Genomic DNA, 20,732 nt, shown 5'->3' with positions numbered 1-20,732 from the left:
GAATAATGAAGGGTAGGAGTGTAACAATGGAAGTGAAAAGAGGATTAAGGGACAGCATAGTTCTCCCAGCCCTGACCTATGCAATTAACACATGGACGTGGAATGAGGCACAGAGGTCAAGAATCCAGGCTGTGCAAATGAGCTATTTGAGAAGAGCATGTGGTGTAACTGGATGGAATGAAGGAAGAAATGAAAGGGTGCATGACAAATGTGGTATAGTAAGGAATGCACAGGGAATGAATTGTGGAGCGATAGAATGGGTGGAACGTAATACTTTGAGGTGTTTTGGGCATGTGAAAAGAATGCTAGGGAGGCATGTAAGGGCAGGGATAAGTGGAGACTCTTTTGCCATGGACATCCCTTGATGTAAGTTCTCAGAGGGAATGGGCATCAGAGATATAGATAAATAGACAGATTGTTACAGCTATAGACAAGGAGTCTGCAGCCTTGAAGTACCCTCAAGACTTCTTCCCTAAGCTGTCTGAGGCAAAGGCCAAAGCCAGTGTCTTCATTGGACCACAGATAATGAAGATCCTGGAATGCAAGGAATTCCCAAGATGCTCACTTGGAAGGAGAAAGCACCTTGGTACAGCTGTGTTGCAGTGGTTCTGCCTTCCTAGGCAATCACAAGGCCGAAAACTATGTGGAGCTGGTTGAGACTATGGCGAAGAACTTTGGCAAAATAGGCTGCATGATGTCTCTCAAATACCATATCCTTGATGCTCATCTTGATAAATTCAAGGAAAACATGGAAGCATATTTGGAGAAGCATGGTGAGCACTTCCACCAGGACATACTGGACTTTGAACACCGCTACCAAGGAATATATATAACTATATATATATTATTCATTTTATTATACTTTGTCGCTGTCTCCCGCGTTTGCAAGGTAGCGCAAGGAAACAGACGAAAGAAATGGCCCAACCCCCCCATACATACGTCCACACACGCAAATATACATACCTACACAGCTTTCCATGGCTTACCACAGACGCTTCACATGCCTTGATTCAATCCACTGACAGCACGTCAACCCCGGTATACCACATCGCTCCAATTCACTCTATTCCTTGCCCTCCTTTCACCCTCCTGCATGTTCAGGCCCCGATCACACAAAATCTTTTTCACTCCATCTTTCCACCTCCAATTTGGTCTCCCTCTTCTCCTTGTTCCCTCCACCTCCGACACATATATCCTCTTGGTCAATCTTTCCTCACTCATCCTCTCCATGTGCCCAAACCACTTCAAAACACCCTCTTCTGCTCTCTCAACCACGCTCTTTTTATTTCCACACATCTCTCTTACCCTTACGTTACTCACTCGATCAAACCACCTCACACCACACATTGTCCTCAAACATCTCATTTCCAGCACATCCATCCTCCTGCGCACAACTCTATCCATAGCCCACGCCTCGCAACCATACAACATTGTTGGAACCACTATTCCTTCAAACATACCCATTTTTGCTTTCCGAGATAATGTTCTCGACTTCCACACATTCTTCAAGGCCCCCAGAATTTTCGCCCCCTCCCCCACCCTATGATCCACTTCCGCTTCCATGGTTCCATCCGCTGCCAGATCCACTCCCAGATATCTAAAACACTTCACTTCCTCCAGTTTTTCTCCATTCAAACTCACCTCCCAATTAACTTGACCCTCAACCCTACTGTACCTAATAACCTTGCTCTTATTCACATTTACTCTTAACTTTCTTCTTCCACACACTTTACCAAACTCAGTCACCAGCTTCTGCAGTTTCTCACATGAATCAACCACCAGCGCTGTATCATCAGCGAACAACAACTGACTCACTTCCCAAGCTCTCTCATCCCCAACAGACTTCATACTTGCCCCTCTTTCCAAAACTCTTGCATTTACCTCCCTAACAACCCCATCCATAAACAAATTAAACAACCATGGAGACATCACACACCCCTGCCGCAAACCTACATTCACTGAGAACCAATCACTTTCCTCTCTTCCTACACGTACACATGCCTTACATCCTCGATAAAAGCTTTTCACTGCTTCTAACAACTTTCCTCCCACACCATATATTCTTAATACCTTCCACAGAGCATCTCTATCAACTCTATCATATGCCTTCTCCAGATCCATAAATGCTACATACAAATCCATTTGCTTTTCTAAGTATTTCTCACATACATTCTTCAAAGCAAACACCTGATCCACACATCCTCTACCACTTCTCAAACCACACTGCTCTTCCCCAATCTGATACTCTGCACATGCCTTCACCCTCTCAATCAATACCCTCCCATATAATTTACCAGGAATACTCAACAAACTTATACCTCTGTAATTTGCGCACTCACTCTTATCCCCTTTGCCTTTGTACAATGGCACTATGCACGCATTCCGCCAATCCTCAGGCACCTCACCATGAGTCATACATACATTAAATAACCTTACCAACCAGTCAACAATACAGTCACCCCCTTTTTTAATAAATTCCACTGCAATACCATCCAAACCTGCTGCCTTGCCGGCTTTCATCTTCCGCAAAGCTTTCACTACCTCTTCTCTGTTTACCAAATCATTTTCCCTAACCCTCTCACTTTGCACACCACCTCGACCAAAACACCCTATATCTGCCACTCTATCATCAAACACATTCAACAAACCTTCAAAATACTCACTCCATCTCCTTCTCACATCACCACTACTTGTTATCACCTCCCCATTTGCGCCCTTCACTGAAGTTCCCATTTGCTCCCTTGTCTTACGCACTTTATTTACCTCCTTCCAGAACATCTTTTTATTCTCCCTAAAATTTAATGATACTCTCTCACCCCAACTCTCATTTGCCCTTTTTTTCACCTCTTGCACCTTTCTCTTGACCTCCTGTCTCTTTCTTTTATACATCTCCTACTCAATTGCATTTTTTCCCTGCAAAAATCGTCCAAATGCCTCTCTCTTCTCTTTCACTAATACTCTTACTTCTTCATCCCACCACTCACTACCCTTTCTAATCAACCCACCTCCCACTCTTCTCATGCCACAAGCATCTTTTGCGCAATCCATCACTGATTCCCTAAAACATCCCATTCCTCCCCCACTCCCCTTACTTCCATTGTTCTCACCTTTTTCCATTCTGTACTACATAACTTTCTAAAATGGGAAACAGAAGAAGGAGTCACGCGGGGAGTGCTCATCCTCCTCGAAGGCTCAGAGTGGGGTGCCTAAATGTGTGTGGATGTAATCAAGATGTGAAAAAAGGAGAGATAGGTAGTATGTTTGAGGAAAGGAACCTGGATGTTTTGGCTCTGAGTGAAACGAAGCTCAAGGGTAAAGGGGAAGAGTGGTTTGGGAATGTCTGGGGAGTAAAGTCAGGGGTTAGTGAGAGGACAAGAGCAAGGGAAGGAGTAGCAATACTCCTGAAACAGGAGTTGTGGGAGTATGTGATAGAATGTAAGAAAGTAAATTCTCGATTAATATGGGTAAAACTGAAAGTTGATGGAGAGAGGTGGGTGATTATTGGTGCATATGCACCTGGGCATGAGAAGAAAGATCATGAGAGGCAAGTGTTTTGGGAGCAGCTGAATGAGTGTGTTAGTGGTTTTGATGCACGAGACCGGGTTATAGTGATGGGTGATTTGAATGCAAAGGTGAGTAATGTGGCAGTTGAGGGAATAATTGGTATACATGGGGTGTTCAGTGTTGTAAATGGAAATGGTGAAGAGCTTGTAGATTTATGTGCTGAAAAAGGACTGATGATTGGGAATACCTGGTTTAAAAAGCGAGATATACATAAGTATACTTATGTAAGTAGGAGAGATGGCCAGAGAGCGTTATTGGATTACGTGTTAATTGACAGGCGTGCGAAAGAGAGACTTTTGGATGTTAATGTGCTGAGAGGTGCAACTGGAGGGATGTCTGATCATTATCTTGTGGAGGCTAAGGTGAAGATTTGTATGGGTTTTCAGAAAAGAAGAGTGAATGTTGGGGTGAAGAGGGTGGTGAGAGTAAGTGAGCTTGGGAAGGAGACCTGTGTGAGGAAGTACCAGGAGAGACTGAGTACAGAATGGAAAAAGGTGAGAACAATGGAAGTAAGGGGAGTGGGGGAGGAATGGGATGTTTTAGGGAATCAGTGATGGATTGCGCAAAAGATGCTTGTGGCATGAGAAGAGTGGGAGGTGGGTTGATTAGAAAGGGTAGTGAGTGGTGGGATGAAGAAGTAAGAGTATTAGTGAAAGAGAAGAGGGAGGCATTTGGACGATTTTTGCAGGGAAAAAATGCAATTGAGTGGGAGATGTATAAAAGAAAGAGACAGGAGGTCAAGAGAAAGGTGCAAGAGGTGAAAAAAAGGGCAAATGAGAGTTGGGGTGAGAGAGTATCATTAAATTTTAGAGAGAATAAAAAGATGTTCTGGAAGGAGGTAAATAAAGTGCGTAAGACAAGGGAGCAAATGGGAACTTCAGTGAAGGGCGCAAATGGGGAGGTGATAACAAGTAGTGGTGATGTGAGAAGGAGATGGAGTGAGTATTTTGAAGGTTTGTTGAATGTGTTTGATGATAGAGTGGCAGATATAGGGTGTTTTGGTCGAGGTGGTGTGCAAAGTGAGAGGGTTAGGGAAAATGATTTGGTAAACAGAGAAGAGGTAGTGAAAGCTTTGCGGAAGATGAAAGCCGGCAAGGCAGCAGGTTTGGATGGTAATGCAGTGGAATTTATTAAAAAAGGGGGTGACTGTATTGTGGACTGGTTGGTAAGGTTATTTAATGTATGTATGACTTATGGTGAGGTGCCTGAGGATTGGCGGAATGCGTGCATAGTGCCATTGTACAAAGGCAAAGGGGATAAGAGTGAGTGCTCAAATTACAGAGGTATAAGTTTATTGAGTATTCCTGGTAAATTATATGGGAGGGTATTAATTGAGAGGGTGAAAGCATGTACAGAGCATCAGATCGGGGAAGAGCAGTGTGGTTTCAGAAGTGGTAGAGGATGTGTGGATCAGGTGTTTGCTTTGAAGAATGTATGTGAGAAATACTTAGAAAAGCAAATGGATTTGTATGTAGCATTTATGGATCTGGAGAAGGCATATGATAGAGTTGATAGAGATGCTCTGTGGAAGGTATTAAGAATATATGGTGTGGGAGGAAAGTTGTTAGAAGCAGTGAAAAGTTTTTATCGAGGATGTAAGGCATGTGTACGTGTAGGAAGAGAGGAAAGTGATTGGTTCTCAGTGAATGTAGGTTTGCAGCAGGGGTGTGTGATGTCTCCATGGTTGTTTAATTTGTTTATGGATGGGGTTGTTAGGGAGGTAAATGCAAGAGTTTTGGAAAGAGGGGCAAGTATGAAGTCTGTTGGGGATGAGAGAGCTTGGGAAGTGAGTCAGTTGTTGTTCGCTGATGATACAGCGCTGGTGGCTGATTCATGTGAGAAACTGCAGAAGCTGGTGACTGAGTTTGGTAAAGTGTGTGGAAGAAGAAAGTTAAGAGTAAATGTGAATAAGAGCAAGGTTATTAGGTACAGTAGGGTTGAGGGTCAAGTCAATTGGGAGGTGAGTTTGAATGGAGAAAAACTGGAGGAAGTGAAGTGTTTTAGATATCTGGGAGTGGATCTGGCAGCGGATGGAACCATGGAAGCGGAAGTGGATCATAGGGTGGGGGAGGGGGCGAAAATTCTGGGGGCCTTGAAGAATGTGTGGAAGTCGAGAACATTATCTCCGAAAGCAAAAATGGGTATGTTTGAAGGAATAGTGGTCCAACAATGTTGTATGGTTGCGAGGCGTGGGCTATGGATAGAGTTGTGCGCAGGAGGATGGATGTGCTGGAAATGAGATGTTTGAGGACAATGTGTGGTGTGAGGTGGTTTGATCGAGTGAGTAATGTAAGGGTAAGAGAGATGTGTGGAAATAAAAAGAGCGTGGTTGAGAGAGCAGAAGAGGGTGTTTTGAAGTGGTTTGGGCACATGGAGAGAATGAGTGAGGAAAGATTGACCAAGAGGATATATGTGTCGGAGGTGGAGGGAACGAGGAGAAGAGGGAGACCAAATTGGAGGTGGAAAGATGGAGTGAAAAAGATTTTGTGTGATCGGGGCCTGAACATGCAGGAGGGTGAAAGGAGGGCAAGGAATAGAGTGAATTGGAGCGATGTGGTATACCGGGGTTGACATGCTGTCAGTGGATTGAATCAAGGCATGTGAAGCGTCTGGGGTAAACCATGGAAAGCTGTGTAGGTATGTATATTTGCGTGTGTGGACGTATGTATATACATGTGTATGGGGGGGGTTGGGCCATTTCTTTCGTCTGTTTCCTTGCGCTACCTCGCAAACGCGGGAGACAGCGACAAAGTATAATAAAAATAAAATATAAAATGAAGGGAGATTACATTTGGGGTCTGATTTGTGAAAGTGATTTACAGAACAATTGTAAATCTTGAAAAACTACTCACTTATAAATCTTTAGTGATCACCTTTGTTTAACAGTATTGTAAATACATGTTAATTTTGATTCATATGTTGTTATTTTTCAGACTTTATGTGAATAAACATGTGTTTATTTGCCCGTTATCAAACTGGAAATAGGTAAATTTCAAAATATGACTGTCCTGGTCATAGAAGTAAAGTTTGAAGGGAGTAAGAGCATAGTTCTCTACTTTTTACTCATAAGCAATTATGAAATAATACTTACTACCCAGAAACAAAAACTGTCTTACAGTGTTGTGAACTCTTGAATTATTTCTCAAAATGCTTATGGCTTGGTTTGTTCACAACTGCTATTTAAATATAAACCACATTAATGCTTAATGTCAAAATGCCACACAGTGCTGGGCTACAAATATGCTTCTGAAAGAATATTCATTTTGGTCTAAGGTACAGTGCAATGATGAGCATCATTCCAAGTTTCCTGTCAACAGACATCTAACTTGAAGTTAGCTTGGTGCATGATGCTCATTTGCTGGATTTGTCTGCCTAAAATCAGTCAGTCTACTAACTCTGTCTCATGAGAACCTATGAAACTCTGAACCAAACAGTATACAGCACTCCATCTTAATATTTTTAGCACAATAAAAGATGGCACAACACAACAACACACACAAATAAGCTGGGCTCTCAATCAATGACCCTATCACTATGATGCTACCTAATGGTCATAATTTAGAGCATAGTTTCCTATAGTCTAACTGATTTGGAAATTTTGCACATAATGGCAGTCTATTTGTTTATCTTTATCTCTAGATTCCTCATTCCCCAAAAGGTATCTCCCTAGATGAGTTAAAACAGCAGAAAATTCTCAAGGGTGCCCTGTCCAAAAACACACCTTCCTAGCATGGTCCATCTCAAACCATACTTTCCTGGGTCCTCTTTCTCAGTGTAGTCCTTACTTTCACCTCCAAGAATGCCAGAATTCCTTTCCTTGTTATAATTTTTTCTTTTGTCCTCTTACATAGTTTCTTTATCAACACATCATCAAACATCCTACCCACACATATAAACCACTTCAAGGTATTTCTTTAACTCATTCTTTGACACCATATCCCATATACTTTTCTCTCTGATATTCCACACATGTACACCTGAGCAATACTTACTCTATCCCATTTGGTAACACTGTAAGGACCCCTCAGACAGCTCCTTTCAGCATCCTGTATCAAGGAAATGTCTGCTCCACTCCATATTCATATCTAACATCTGTAGGTAAGGGTTGGCACCACTATGCTTGACCTTGATTATAATTCACGTTCACATTTTTCCCTCTGTTAACTCTTCCTGAGAATGTAATCACATTTCTCCCTTGACTGATGCTCCCATTTTATTTCTAACACTCTAATGGGGCACTTAGCTTTTTACTATGATGACAGTCATATCATAGAATACAAAACTTAAACTGCATACTCACAACAGAAGTTACTAAGTAGACTGAAGTCAAACCCCAACACAGGATCATAGCAAGAAGACCCAGAACTGAGAACCTATAAAATATAAAAAAAATTATGAAAGGATAAAATGTATTGTAGCACTGATATCAAAAATATATATGAATTTACTAATGTGGGATCACAAAATGAAGGATCACACTGATAAATTCTTTTGCGTAGTAAAAGTTGGGGGAAATGAAAAGTTGTGAAAAATACTATCAGGAGTGGAACTTAAATATGTTATTTCTTCTATGGCATCTAAAATCTGTAGACAAAGGCAATGATAATGACATGTGAGAAATTTTCATAACAACAAGGCGGTGACTACAGATCTAAAATACTGGATCAACGATTACAGATTCACAATAAAAGTGTGGAAAGACATAATATCAAATCAATGCTGTAGTCATGATATGGCAAAAAAGGTTACTTACGTGATAAGTGTGCATCGAGAGTGCCGCGCTACACCAATCATAACAACCAGCACCACCATCATGAGAATTCCTGTGACGCCCAGTGTCCCTACCCACCTCCCAAGCTCCCCCACACCAAGTAAGTGCACCGTATCACCCATTTCTGCTCCAGACATCTGTGAATCAGACAATCAACAATAAATTATATGACAAAAAAAAATGATATTTAAGGGTATACCCTTAGAAGAAGAATGAAAAGAAACACTTTTGCCTTCTAAAATAATCCAAAAATTTTGCATATACTTATACATGAAAAATTACTCACTTCAAAACAATATCATTTCTCTATCTACCTGTCTAACTCATGTCACCTTCCCCATTTCAAAAAAGGAATTTCATGTACTGTAAAAAGGATCCTCTCCAAATATCTAATAACCCTATGGAACATTTGTCAAGTGTTTGAGGGAATAGTGGTTCCAACAATGTTGTATGGTTGCGAGGCGTGGGCTATGGATAGAGTTGTGCGCAGGAGGATGGATGTGCTGGAAATGAGATGTTTGAGGACAATGTGTGGTGTGGGGTGGTTTGATCGAGTAAGTAACGTAAGGGTAAGAGAGATGTGTGGAAATAAAAGGAGCGTGGTTGAGAGAGCAGAAGAGGGTGTTTTGAAATGGTTTGGGCACATGGAGAGAATGAGTGAGGAAAGATTGACCAAGAGGATATATGTGTCGGAGGTGGAGGGAACGAGGAGAAGAGGGAGACCAAATTGGAGGTGGAAAGATGGAGTGAAAAAGATTTTGTGTGATCGGGGCCTGAACATGCAGGAGGGTGAAAGGAGGGCAAGGAATAGAGTGAATTGGAGCGATGTGGTATACAGGGGTTGACGTGCTGTCAGTGGATTGAATCAAGGCATGTGAAGCGTCTGGGGTAAACCATGGAAAGCTGTGTAGGTATGTATATTTGCGTGTGTGGACGTGTGTATGTACATGTGTATGGGGGGGGGGGGGGGTTTGGGCCATTTCTTTCGTCTGTTTCCTTGCGCTACCTCGCAAACGCGGGAGACAGCGACAAAGTATAAAAAAAAAAAAAAAAAATCAATAATGAAACATCTTCTATGAAAATGTGCATATCAGTTTAGTTATAATAGATGCAATTTGCTTGCACTTAGAAAAGAAAATGTATGTAGCATAACATTAGCAGGAAAAATTCAAAAAATAAAAGTTAATATAAATACAGGTAGATCTCCAGTCTTAATATCCATAGTTTGGAAGGTTCCAAAATTCAGATAACTGCATACTCAAGATTCCCATCAATGTGGTTCGTGGGTTCCTGACAGCTGCAGCTCCATTTTTCATGCACTGCAACAGCTCACACTAATGCCTCTTCATCATCCTCCCTCTTTGAATTCAAGATGACAGAGGTTTGTGCTTCTCTCAGTTTCATCTGTTATTTTCCCTAATTCTACCCTTAGAACAGCATTGAACAAGCATCCAAATGACAGTGTTGTGTAGTAATGTGAAAAGTATCATTATGCCATAATGCGAAAAAAAAAGGCATTCTACAGATACTAAAAGAGGGCAAGTTGGAGTGCAACCTAAAGGAGCCTCACCCTCAGCTAATGCTAAAAAATCCTAAACACTTCATATTGTACTTAGCTATTTATTATCTATTTGTAATCGCATATTTGTTCTGTACAGAGAGGGAGTTCCACATTCATGAGGCCCTATCTCTTGAACACTCTCTACTTTTGCACAACCTCTTAAATTAACGTATGCTGTCTGCATCAACTATGTCCTCAGTCAATCTGGTCCATTCACTGATCACTCTTATAAAAGTATTTCTTTACATCCGAATTCACAAGTTTCTTACCTAATTTCACGTTATATCTTCCAGCTGCTCTACCTCTATATCTCTCACAGAACTGTCTACTGTCCATTTTGTCAAAATCTTTTAGAAACTTAAAGAGTGTGATCAGATCACCTCTCAGTCTTCTGTCTTCCAAGGTGGGTATATATAAGGCCTCCAGCATTTCTCTGTACCTTAGGCCTCTTATTTCTGCTATCACTTTTGTTGCCCTCTTCTGGACCATCTCTATGAGCTCTCAGTGCTTCTTTACGTGTGAGCTTCTTTACGTGTGATGACCAAATCTGAGAAGTATATTCTAGTTTTGGCCTTATGTATGATATGAACAGCTTACAAATATTTCCTTATCCATGAACTTGAAAGCTTTTCTGATATTTGCCAGCAGTCAGTCTGTTCCCTTAACTACTCTCCAAGCACTGGACTCTAGTGATAGGTTAGGGAGAAAATTGACTCCCTAGTCCTTCTCACACACAAAATCCTGAAGCCTATTTCCCGCTAGGTAATAATCATATTGAGGCCATGTTTCACTTGTCCCATGCTAATAACTTTACATTTGCTGAGACTGAATTTCATGAACCATGTTTCAGACCAACTTTGGAGTCTGTTTGGTTACCCTTGTAAGCTCCTCACCTTTCACTTCCTTTATAACCTTTGTATCATCTGCAAACATATTCAGGTAAGATTCCATACATTTAGGGAAGTCATTGATATGGACAAAAATGAGTATTGGTTCCAGAAAAGAACCCTGTGGTACTCTGCTGATCAAATCAACCCATTTGGAAAAGGTTCCTCCAACATGTATCCTTTGTTCCCTCCCACTGAGATAATCTATCCATCCAGAGTTTTCCCCCTTATTCCTACATGATGACCCAACTATCAATCAGCCTCCTATTTCGTACAGTGTCAAATGCCTTCTTGCAGTACCAATACAAATAATCCATCCAGCCTTCCCCTTTTGTCCAGGACTGAGCTCATTTTATCATAAAACTCTATGAGATTAATTACATATTACCTCCTTTCCCTAAAACCATGCTATGTCTAACTCAGAAAATTCTTCATCCATAGAAAAGACATCCACTTGCTTTCTAATCATCTTTTCCATAACACTATACATACACTCATTAGTGAGACTGAGCTGTAGTTTACTGCCTGTTCTCAGTCTCCTTTCTTACATGTAGTATGAATTTTGCCTTTTTTCATCCCCTTGTCACTATGCCTGTCCCCTGTGATATCTCAAACAATAATTCCAGTGGCTTATCAAGCATATCTTTAGCACATATGATGAAACTGCATCAGGACTATGGGCCTCATATATGGCATGTCCTTTTAGCGCTCTGTTTATATCTTTTCTAGATCTCTCAACAATTTCCAAAACCTTCTCCCCATTCCATCTCACTGGTGTTTAGGTTATAGTGTGTTCTACAATGAAAACACTTTTGAACTTGTCATTCAGTTCCTCATATAGTCTTACATCATCCTCTAAAATTTTTCCCTCCAAATCTCTTAGCCCGATTAGCTGTTTCGCAAATGACAAGCAACTCCAGATGAATTTATGGAAAACTTTTGGATTTTCATCTGTCTTGTCTACAATATCCTTTTCAAAAAGTTTCTTTGTTCCCGCTTTCTTATCCTTCTATACTCATTCCCTGCTCTTTTATATCTTGGCTGGCTAGAGTGCTGTCTATATCTTCACCATTGCACATCTCAATAATTCTTTGCTTTATTACACCTCTTATTAAACCAATTCCTCCTCTTTCTTACAAATCCCTCTGTATTAAAAGCTTCAAATTTCTATGCCTCTACTTCTTCATTGTAAATTTCACAGAACCTTTCAGCACAAAGCTTTGTTTCGGGTTACTGAATTCCACTGCCCAATCTACAATACTACAGAAATTATTGAGGTCTGTTTAGTTTTAGTGATTATATCTCCTCTATTTTTTCATGTCTCACCTCGCTTTTTTTAATTTCCTCTTCTACCACATATTCAAACATCCACGCTAACATAAGTGAAGATAAGGCATGGTAATTATGGGGTATCAGTCCCACTAATCCTAGTGTATTCCAAGGCATACTTGCATAGGAAATTTTCTTGAATATACACACTCATAAGTCCATGACTCCCTATCACCATGAGAATCCAAGTTCCTCCAGTCTATCTCTTATATCCCTCATTATCAATATTTTACCCTCTTAGATGTGAGCATTTAAATATTTCATTTACTGTTATCATTGTATATTTGTCCCCATTTGTTGCACTTCTTTGGATTATACAATAAAATCATATTGCTCTTCTTCCCTACAATCATTAATCCCATTATGCACTGTCTGCATAGGTCATTTTCCACTATTTATTGAATATTTAGGCTCTCATTTATTAAGAGGGCTATTCCCCCACTCTTTTACCTTCTATTTCCTTTCTTGCTATCATTTACTCCTCTCAGTAGAACTCTTTGGTAAGCTTAGTTTCCATGACTCCAATCATATTGGGTAAACTTCCCCTTACATGATCCTTGAATTCCAGTTCTTTACCACTAACTATTAATCCATCAACAGTTGAATACATTACTTTCAGTGGCCTGTTAAGGCTGAGGCATTGCCTTCCCTTTGAGGAAGTTCCAACTGGAACAGGTATCAGAGTTACAGATAGATAAATCTGTCTGTCTATCTATATCTCTGATGCCTGTTGCCACCTAGAACTCTCTCAAGGGAGTGGCCACAGCAACAAAGCCTCTGTAACTAGTGAACTCCAGTGCTGCTTCTTAGCCTTTAAGACTTCACCCTTAACAGGCCACTGACAGAGGGCAACTCTATTGCAGTGTTTGCAGAGGATTCAACCTAATGTTCCTACTGACTACTTCTACCTAATGCTCTTGCCTGACATTCCTACCTACTGAATTTACCTAATGTTTCTAGCTAATGCTCTTGCCTAAACGCTCTTACTTTTTATTTTCATGCTGAAGGCTCCAGTCACGGACAAAAGTCCACAACAAGGCTGACTTTAATTGAAATATAGAGAATTCAGAAACAAAAAGAAAAGACAAGGGAAAATATTTAAGACTTTTTGAGAAAGTAAAAAAAACCTGTCTTTTGAAATGTGCTAGGTCATAGTTATTGGGAAAGACATGAGAGGGTAGAGAGTTCCAGAGCTTCGACGTGTAGGGAAAGAAGCAGGTACCAGAACGGCCCAACCTTAAGTAGCTGATGGCCACATGATAATCATGTGATGCAGCAGCTTGTGAATATTGCATGGTTTCACTAGTGGTGTGGGTACACAAGCAGCCAACTCTCAGGAGCAAAAAGTAAAGCAATACCTATAGAACAGGCAAAGTGAACCAACATTGTGGCATAAGGCAAGGGGGTTAAGTTTGGAAATTAGCCTGGGACAGTTTATATGGTGGATCGCTTTTGCCTCATCTCTGTCAAGTAAAGATGCAGAGCTAGAACCACCCCAAATGTGAGAGCAGTACTCCATACAAGGATGAATCAATCCCTTATATAAATGGAGCAATTGTTCAGAAGAGAAGCTTTGACATCTAAACAGGACACCCAGTTTCTTAGAGGCAGACCTAGCTATTCCTATAGTGTGGAATTTCCAAGAAAGAGTAGATATCACAGTAATGCCAAGTATGTTCATTAAGTCAAGAGGTGGAATCACAGAACCATCAAAGGAAAGAAGAGAGTTGTGAGGAGTTTTGATAGAGAGAGGGGTAAAAATTGGGTCTTTGAGGTATTAAACTTAACATGATTTCGTCTACCCCACTGAGATATCCTGTCCAAGTCTGAATTCATTGAAGAAGTTGCGTCAAGACAAGATGCAGATCAAGTGACAAGAGGGAGCAGAATTGAAAGGTAGATGAATGCACTGTTGAGTCGTCAACATAGGAGTGCACTGGATTATTTGTGGAGGGGAGGAAATCATTGAATAAAAGGAGTAAAAGTGTAGGGGACATGACAGACCCTTAAGGGAAAATGCTGTTGATGGAGAAAAGGGAATAGGCTGATTCATCAACAACCACAGAGATAGAATGGCCAGAGAAGAATCAAGATACGAAGGAGCAAAATGAGGGAGGGAAGCCAAATGAGGGGGAGCTTAGAAAAGAGACCCCGATGCCACACCCTGTCAAAAGCCTTAGATATATCAAGGGCAACTACACTTGATTCCCTAAAATCTTTCAGGGATGATGACCAGACATTAGGAAGATAAAAAAGAATATCGCCATTGGATTTCGCCTTATGGAAGCCATACTGGTGATCAGAGAGAAGACTCACTTTTTAGGTGTTTAAGGGATTCAAAGACTTTGGAAAAGGTAGATTTTGGAAATGGTAGATGTCAAAGCAATAGGACAATAGTTAGATGGGTCAGAACAGTCACCCTTCTTAGGGATGGGGTTTTTCATAGCATGTTTCCAAAACGAAGGAAAAGTTCTGGTTTTTAAACATAAATGGAAAAGATGAGCAAGCACAGATGTAAGTTTAGAGGTACACTCTTTCAGTACATGGGGATGGATGCTATCAGGACCATAGGCCTTGCTTGTGTCCAGAGGAAGAAGCCCTTTTTGGACAGTTCAAAAAGAGATTATGGGAAGAGGCATAGGATTAGTAAGAGGAGCATCAGGGGTGGAGTTATAGGAGAAACTGGAACCAAAGAGAGTAGCTTTGTCTATGGGAGAGACAGCTACAGAACCATCAGAACAGAAAGAAAGATTGACAGAAATTGATAGAGATGCCCTTAGCTAAAGACCAGAAAGACCTATCACTGGATGAAGAGGAGAGGTTATCGCATTTCCTTTGAATAAAGGAATGCTTCGCTTCATGGATAATGTGCTTGCAGCGATTACAGACAGTGATAAAAGCTGAATGGGAGCCAGAGGAATAAAAGTTTTTCCAACTTCAAATGCCTGATCCTTGTCTGAATGACCTCAGAACAGGAGTGGTTGAACCATGGATTGGATGAAGAAGTAGTCTTAGAGGAAGAGGGAATAAATGCTTCCTTTCCTGCAAGAATAACTTCTGCTATGTTTCTGACAGGGACAGAAGCATCACCACATAAGAGACAGTAATTTACACAAGGAAAGTCAGAAAAGAAGTTCCGTAAGTTACCCCAGGCAGCTTCATTCAGGTGTCAGTATCTACAATTAGAAGAAGGGGCTACTGGAAGGGGAGGTGCCTTAAGAATAGCTACATTTATGAGGGTGTGATCAGAAGAACCAACTGGGGGCAAGATTGTTAGTTACAGTGAGATGGACTAAAGGTGAAAAACAAATCAAGAATATTAGGAGAGTGGTCAAGTGGTCAGGGTTATGGGTAAGAAACTTTTTCTTTCATATTATTCGCCATTTCCCGCGTTAGCGAGGTAGCGTTAAGAACAGAGGACTGGGCCTTTGAGGGAATATCCTCACCTGGCCCCCTTGTCTGTTCCTTCTTTTGGAAAAAAAACATTTGCTCTAAATCATTGAGGATGGAGAATGTGAGGGCTTCAATCCCTCCGTCATCCGTACGGAAGGAATTCAATCATTCCCTATGATGAACACTGAAAGCCCTAAGGTAGAGGATCTCGGCTTCTATCACTTGCTCCTACCAATTTGCCAAAAGGCAGGTCTAGTGCATAGAGCTCACAGCAAGAAAATCTAGAGTCACTAAGAATAAGCTGTGTGAGTTGGGTGCAGTATGTATGTGGACAAGATGCCAATCCATGTGTGAGTGAGGCAGAAAGAAAAGACAACTACCTGGATCAAAGGAGTGCAACTTGACAACACCTGAAGTGCTGGCTCACTGCACAGCCATCACTAACCCTCCCAATACCCAAGCACGTAGTACTGGTAATGTACCTCCCTGATTGTTGGCTGCCAAACTGTCCTTTAGGTTTTATTACACTGGGAAGAATCTTGGGAAAGTACAAATAACAATGGAAAATTACAGTGGGTATACAAGACCACCACAGTTGAAGTTATTCAATGTTTAGATCTCAGTCTGGGCCCATGAGAAAGATTGGTCTCTAATAATAAAAGAAATAATAATTTGAACATTACTAGGTCCCAAGGAATTTGAACTACAGATCTACCTGTATTATATATGCACCTTTTGTGTATCACAAAAGGTGACAAATGGGATGAAAGCAGGAGGCTGAAGCTCCTCCTGTATTTCTCTTTCTAAATGAAAAACAGGTGCCAAGCAGGAATTCTTCCTTAAAAATACAGTTGTCTGTTCCTAATGCTATGTTGCTAAGATGAGTACCCAAGACCTGCATTTTTAACCATGATACTCATGCTGTTTAAGGAAATTAACAACAGATTGCATTACTCAGTTCACATTCAAGGTAAAAAAAAAAGAGAAATATAAAATGAAAAATCAGCACTTATAGGTAACCTACCATCGCATTTATGTCTTCTACATTGATAAGGAGAACCTCAGATATGTTGCCCTGCATGTATCGGAGGCTCTCAATGATGAACATCTCAACTGTTCCATTCTCTATGTTTGTTTTTTGGATTGTTTCCTTGAAAAGGTTTAACTGAGGTTCCAAGTTTCTTCGTATTGTTTCATCAAATAGTTTGGTCTGTTGAGAGAGAGGAAAACATGTGATAAGTATGAGGGTCACTCATGCATAAAATGACACTTCGTAGTAAATTACTGCCTTGGGATTACTTACGCAAAACTATAACTGATGCTTCATCAAAGCTATCATTTACACAAAGACCGGTTTATATATAACACTAAACTCACAGTACACATAACACTCCACCTTTTTTACATGGCTCATTCAGTAAATGCTACATCTTTTTCAGCGGTGCAATGCTAAATGTAATAATTGTCAGTCAATACATAGCATAAAAGCTTTTCCCATATTCAAGGGGGAAGTATATTACAAATCTTCCTTGAACCTTTACACTATTGATCATCACCACAATGAATAATAAAGAATTAATAAAAATGTATGAAATATTTGCAAAGCAACTCTGCATATTGATTTTGTTATCAAATACATGAGACACTTTCTGTACGTATGTAGCATGACAAAGGATATGTGATGAAAATGAGACACCTTGACAGGTACATGCAGTGGTAAAAAAGAAAAACACTTTCCCTACAATAGTGTTTCCATAAGAAGCATGGGCCTGTCATCTAATTTCTTGTAAACACCAAAAAATAAAAAATGAAAAAAAAATAAAAGGGCACTTAACCTTCCCTTGTAGTCTACATCTCAAGCCACATACAGAGAAAACTTCATTATCCTGCATCTACAGGAATTAGACATTACTGGATTTTAGAATATGGTGTTTCTAGCTGTGTTTCCCCCAAATATCTTACTGCAAACATTATGTTCATATATAGTAATGAATTTTTATATGTACAATAAAAACAGTTTAAACTATAGCAAGTGTTGTGATAAACTTTATTTGATTAAGAAGATCCTTAAACTTATCAATCAACAGTGAACCTGAAACTTGTGCAACATCAGACTGTTTCATTCTGAACCAATCATACAGCATGATGTCTAGCTGCTTTCATACCGATATTACATTCAGGTAGAATCTTGCATACCACTACATTCTTCTAATTCAAATGCAGCAAAAAACTGAACAGTTGTTCTTTCTGAGTCTTGGTATCATGGATATTTGATGAACAAACATCATATTTCCTCATCAAATCTGTAGGCTCCTTACATTTCTCCAGTCATTAACAAATATCTACTTTGCAGTGCAGTGCTAGTACAGCCTCAGGTACTTCACTCCTTTGCTAGAAGGACTATCCACTCACATCTTGCTAGAACTGGGATGCCAGAAAATTAGACAAAAAAAATATCCAAGTATTCAGCTCATATGATCAGCATTAATCACTGTGATGGTGGGAAGCATATGAAGTATGGCTAGAAAAACTGTAAACACAGTCAATAAGAGGCAGCATTAAAAACTTCTTTGATGGCATGAATTTTCGACAAGTTTCAAGGGCAGGTCAAAACATACTGAATATAAGTGTATGAATACTAATTACTGCACAACATGCAGTATGTAACTGCATTAGGAGACATTGGAAATTCATATTACAAAAGCTCTCTGGTAAATTATATGCAAGGCAATAAAGCTTTTCCTGTAAAATGTATTTTTCCTCACTGGAATTATTTCCTCAAGCTTACCTCCAGATGATATACAATCCAGGATGGAGGGATAAAATGAGTTGCTAAACTTGTGAAATGCTACTTCTTTACAAAGAAGTCAGGGAGCAAGGGAGAGGAGAGAATCCTGCTGGGTAACCTTATCATCTGCACCCAAGCACACACATCTATATGTATTCAAGAGAATTAAAGACTAGCTCTTGTTTTCAGAGAGGAACAGAACAGCTTCAACAAGCTCATGATAGAAGTGTGTGAAGGAAGACAGTAGCACACTGGTCCCTTGCAGTCGTTTCTTACTGATAACAATTCTATGAAACAGATTTTCTTATTCATACCTGATTGCTATTTTCTGTATTAGCACCAGGAACAAAGAAAGGCCACATCTGCTCACAACCATTCTTTAGCTGTCATGTGTAATGCCTCAAAACCACAGCTCCCTATCCACAACAGGCCCCCACAGACTTCCCCATGGTTTACCATGGATGCTTTACATGCCCTGGTTAAGTCTACTGGTTGACCACAGTATATCAAATCATTCCAATTCACTCTATCCCATGTATGCCTTTCACTCCTGCATGTTCAGGGCCGGATCACTCAAAATCTTTTTCACTCAATCATTTCATCTTCACTATGGTCTCCCTGTTCTCCTTCCCTCTACTTCTGTTATATATATCCTCTTTGTCAACTTTACCATACCCAATTTTCTATATATGTCCAAAATGTCTCAGCACACCCTCTTCTGCTCTCTCAACCACATTCTTTTTATTACCATACATCTCTCTTACCTTTTCATTACTTACTCGATCAAACCACCTCACAACACATACTGTCCTCAAACATTTCATTTCCAACACATCCTACTTCCTCTGCACGGTCTTATCTATAGCCCATATAATACTACTGGGACTAGAGTCCCTTCAAACATACCCATTTTGGCCCTCACAGATAACAATCTCTCCAACAACTTCAGTAATTCAACCTTTTATCTTCTCTGATATGATCAATCTACTGCTAGTCCTCCAACTGATAAGGCCCCTCTTTTTTACCTTAATTATCTCAGATTCAGCACTGGACAATTCTGATTCTAATCTGCCTTCATCTCCTCCAACTGAATCTATGCCACCTCTAACATTCTTCTCAAGCAGGGTCTTCTAGGTACTCTCCCAGCTCCAGGAGGACAAGGTGTATCGCCCAGGCAGCATACCTCCCAGAGCCTAAAGGAGTATGCCTCTGAGCTAACTCTGATCCTTGCCTGCCTATTACATCTCTGTCTCTTTTGTACTCTTAAATGCATGCTTTGGGCCATACCCAAGAAACAAGATGGAGATAAACCCTGTCTATCACTCCATGGCTCTCACTTCTACTATCTCTAAAGTCCTCAAAATTCTCCTTACCTCCCACTCTCTCAAGCACTTAGAATCACATTTCTTTCTCTTTGATCAAAAGCACAGATTTTGCAATGCTAAATCTACTGGTGATTTCACTTGTATAACACACCTTTTGTTCTTCTCTGTCAAGGAGTTTTGTGAAACATTTGTCACAGCCCTTGATATTTCCAAGAATCTGACAGGTTGTGGCATTAGCCTTTTGTTTTCTAAATCTCCTTCTCTGGATATTTTCTTCTTCTCTCTGTTCCTTAATACATACTTCCTCCATGGCTGATGCATTCTAGTAGTAGTTAAAGTGACTCCCCTCCTATCCTATCAACACTGATATTTCTAAGACCTTATATTTGCCCCAGCATGGAGGTCAAATCACTTATTTTGGATGGTTCCTCTCCCACCTCTCTCTTTGTCAGTATGGAATCATAGCCTTCACCTTATATAAACTCACAGACTATCAACTTTATTCAACCATCCTTTTCCATCTCCTGCATTTCTTTTTTCCTTTTTTTTGTACACTGATGGTTCCTGTCATGGACAAAAGTCTACATAAAGACCAGGCCTTAATTAAAATACAGAGGTTAATGTGCCATGTCATTATCATTGAGAATGTGCCACGTCATTATCATTGGGAATGTGCCACATCATTATTATTGGGAAATACATGAGAGGGTAGAAAGTTCCAAAACTTCAAGGTGTAAGGAAAGAAACAGTCATGAAAACAATTCACACACTAAACATGTGACACAGCAGCTTGGAGAGTATTAAGTGGTGTACCTAATGTTAGGGGCACACAAGCAGCCAGCTCTCAGGAGCAAAAACCAGAGTAATACCTAGAAAAGAGGGAAAGTGAACCAACATTGCAGTTTAGGGTAAGCAGTTCAAGTTTTAAAGTTAGCCTGGGAGAGTTTACAAGTCATACTTGAATCTGTAAAGTAATGATCCATACCAAGAACCACCCCAAATGTGAGAACAGTACTCCATGTGTACAAGGATGGATTAATCCTTTGTATGAATGGAGCAACTGATCAAAAGAAAAGAAATTTTCCTCTCTGTTACTCTGTTCTACAGGTATCAT

At 40.3% G+C, this 20,732-nt stretch overlaps 1 protein-coding gene across 4 annotated transcripts in view; it reads right to left on the bottom strand.

Moving 5' to 3' along the window:
• Positions 1–20,732, bottom strand: part of tty (tweety) — a 545,142-nt gene that overhangs the window by 164,566 nt on the left and 359,844 nt on the right. For all 4 annotated transcript variants that reach the window (XM_071695811.1, XM_071695809.1, XM_071695810.1 and 1 more), the window contains 3 exons: positions 16,530–16,715; positions 8,318–8,472; positions 7,865–7,937 (listed from right to left, as the gene is read on the bottom strand). In XM_071695811.1, the coding sequence (XP_071551912.1) occupies positions 7,865–7,937; positions 8,318–8,472; positions 16,530–16,715 (414 nt within the window). The remainder of the gene's footprint in view (positions 1–7,864; positions 7,938–8,317; positions 8,473–16,529; positions 16,716–20,732) is intronic.

This window comes from Panulirus ornatus, chromosome 58, assembly GCF_036320965.1.
Source record: "Panulirus ornatus isolate Po-2019 chromosome 58, ASM3632096v1, whole genome shotgun sequence".
Classification (NCBI taxonomy): Eukaryota; Metazoa; Arthropoda; class Malacostraca; order Decapoda; family Palinuridae; genus Panulirus; species Panulirus ornatus.
The sequence above is the reverse complement of the archived record's forward strand: the minus strand, read 5'-3'. Positions and strand labels throughout refer to the sequence as shown.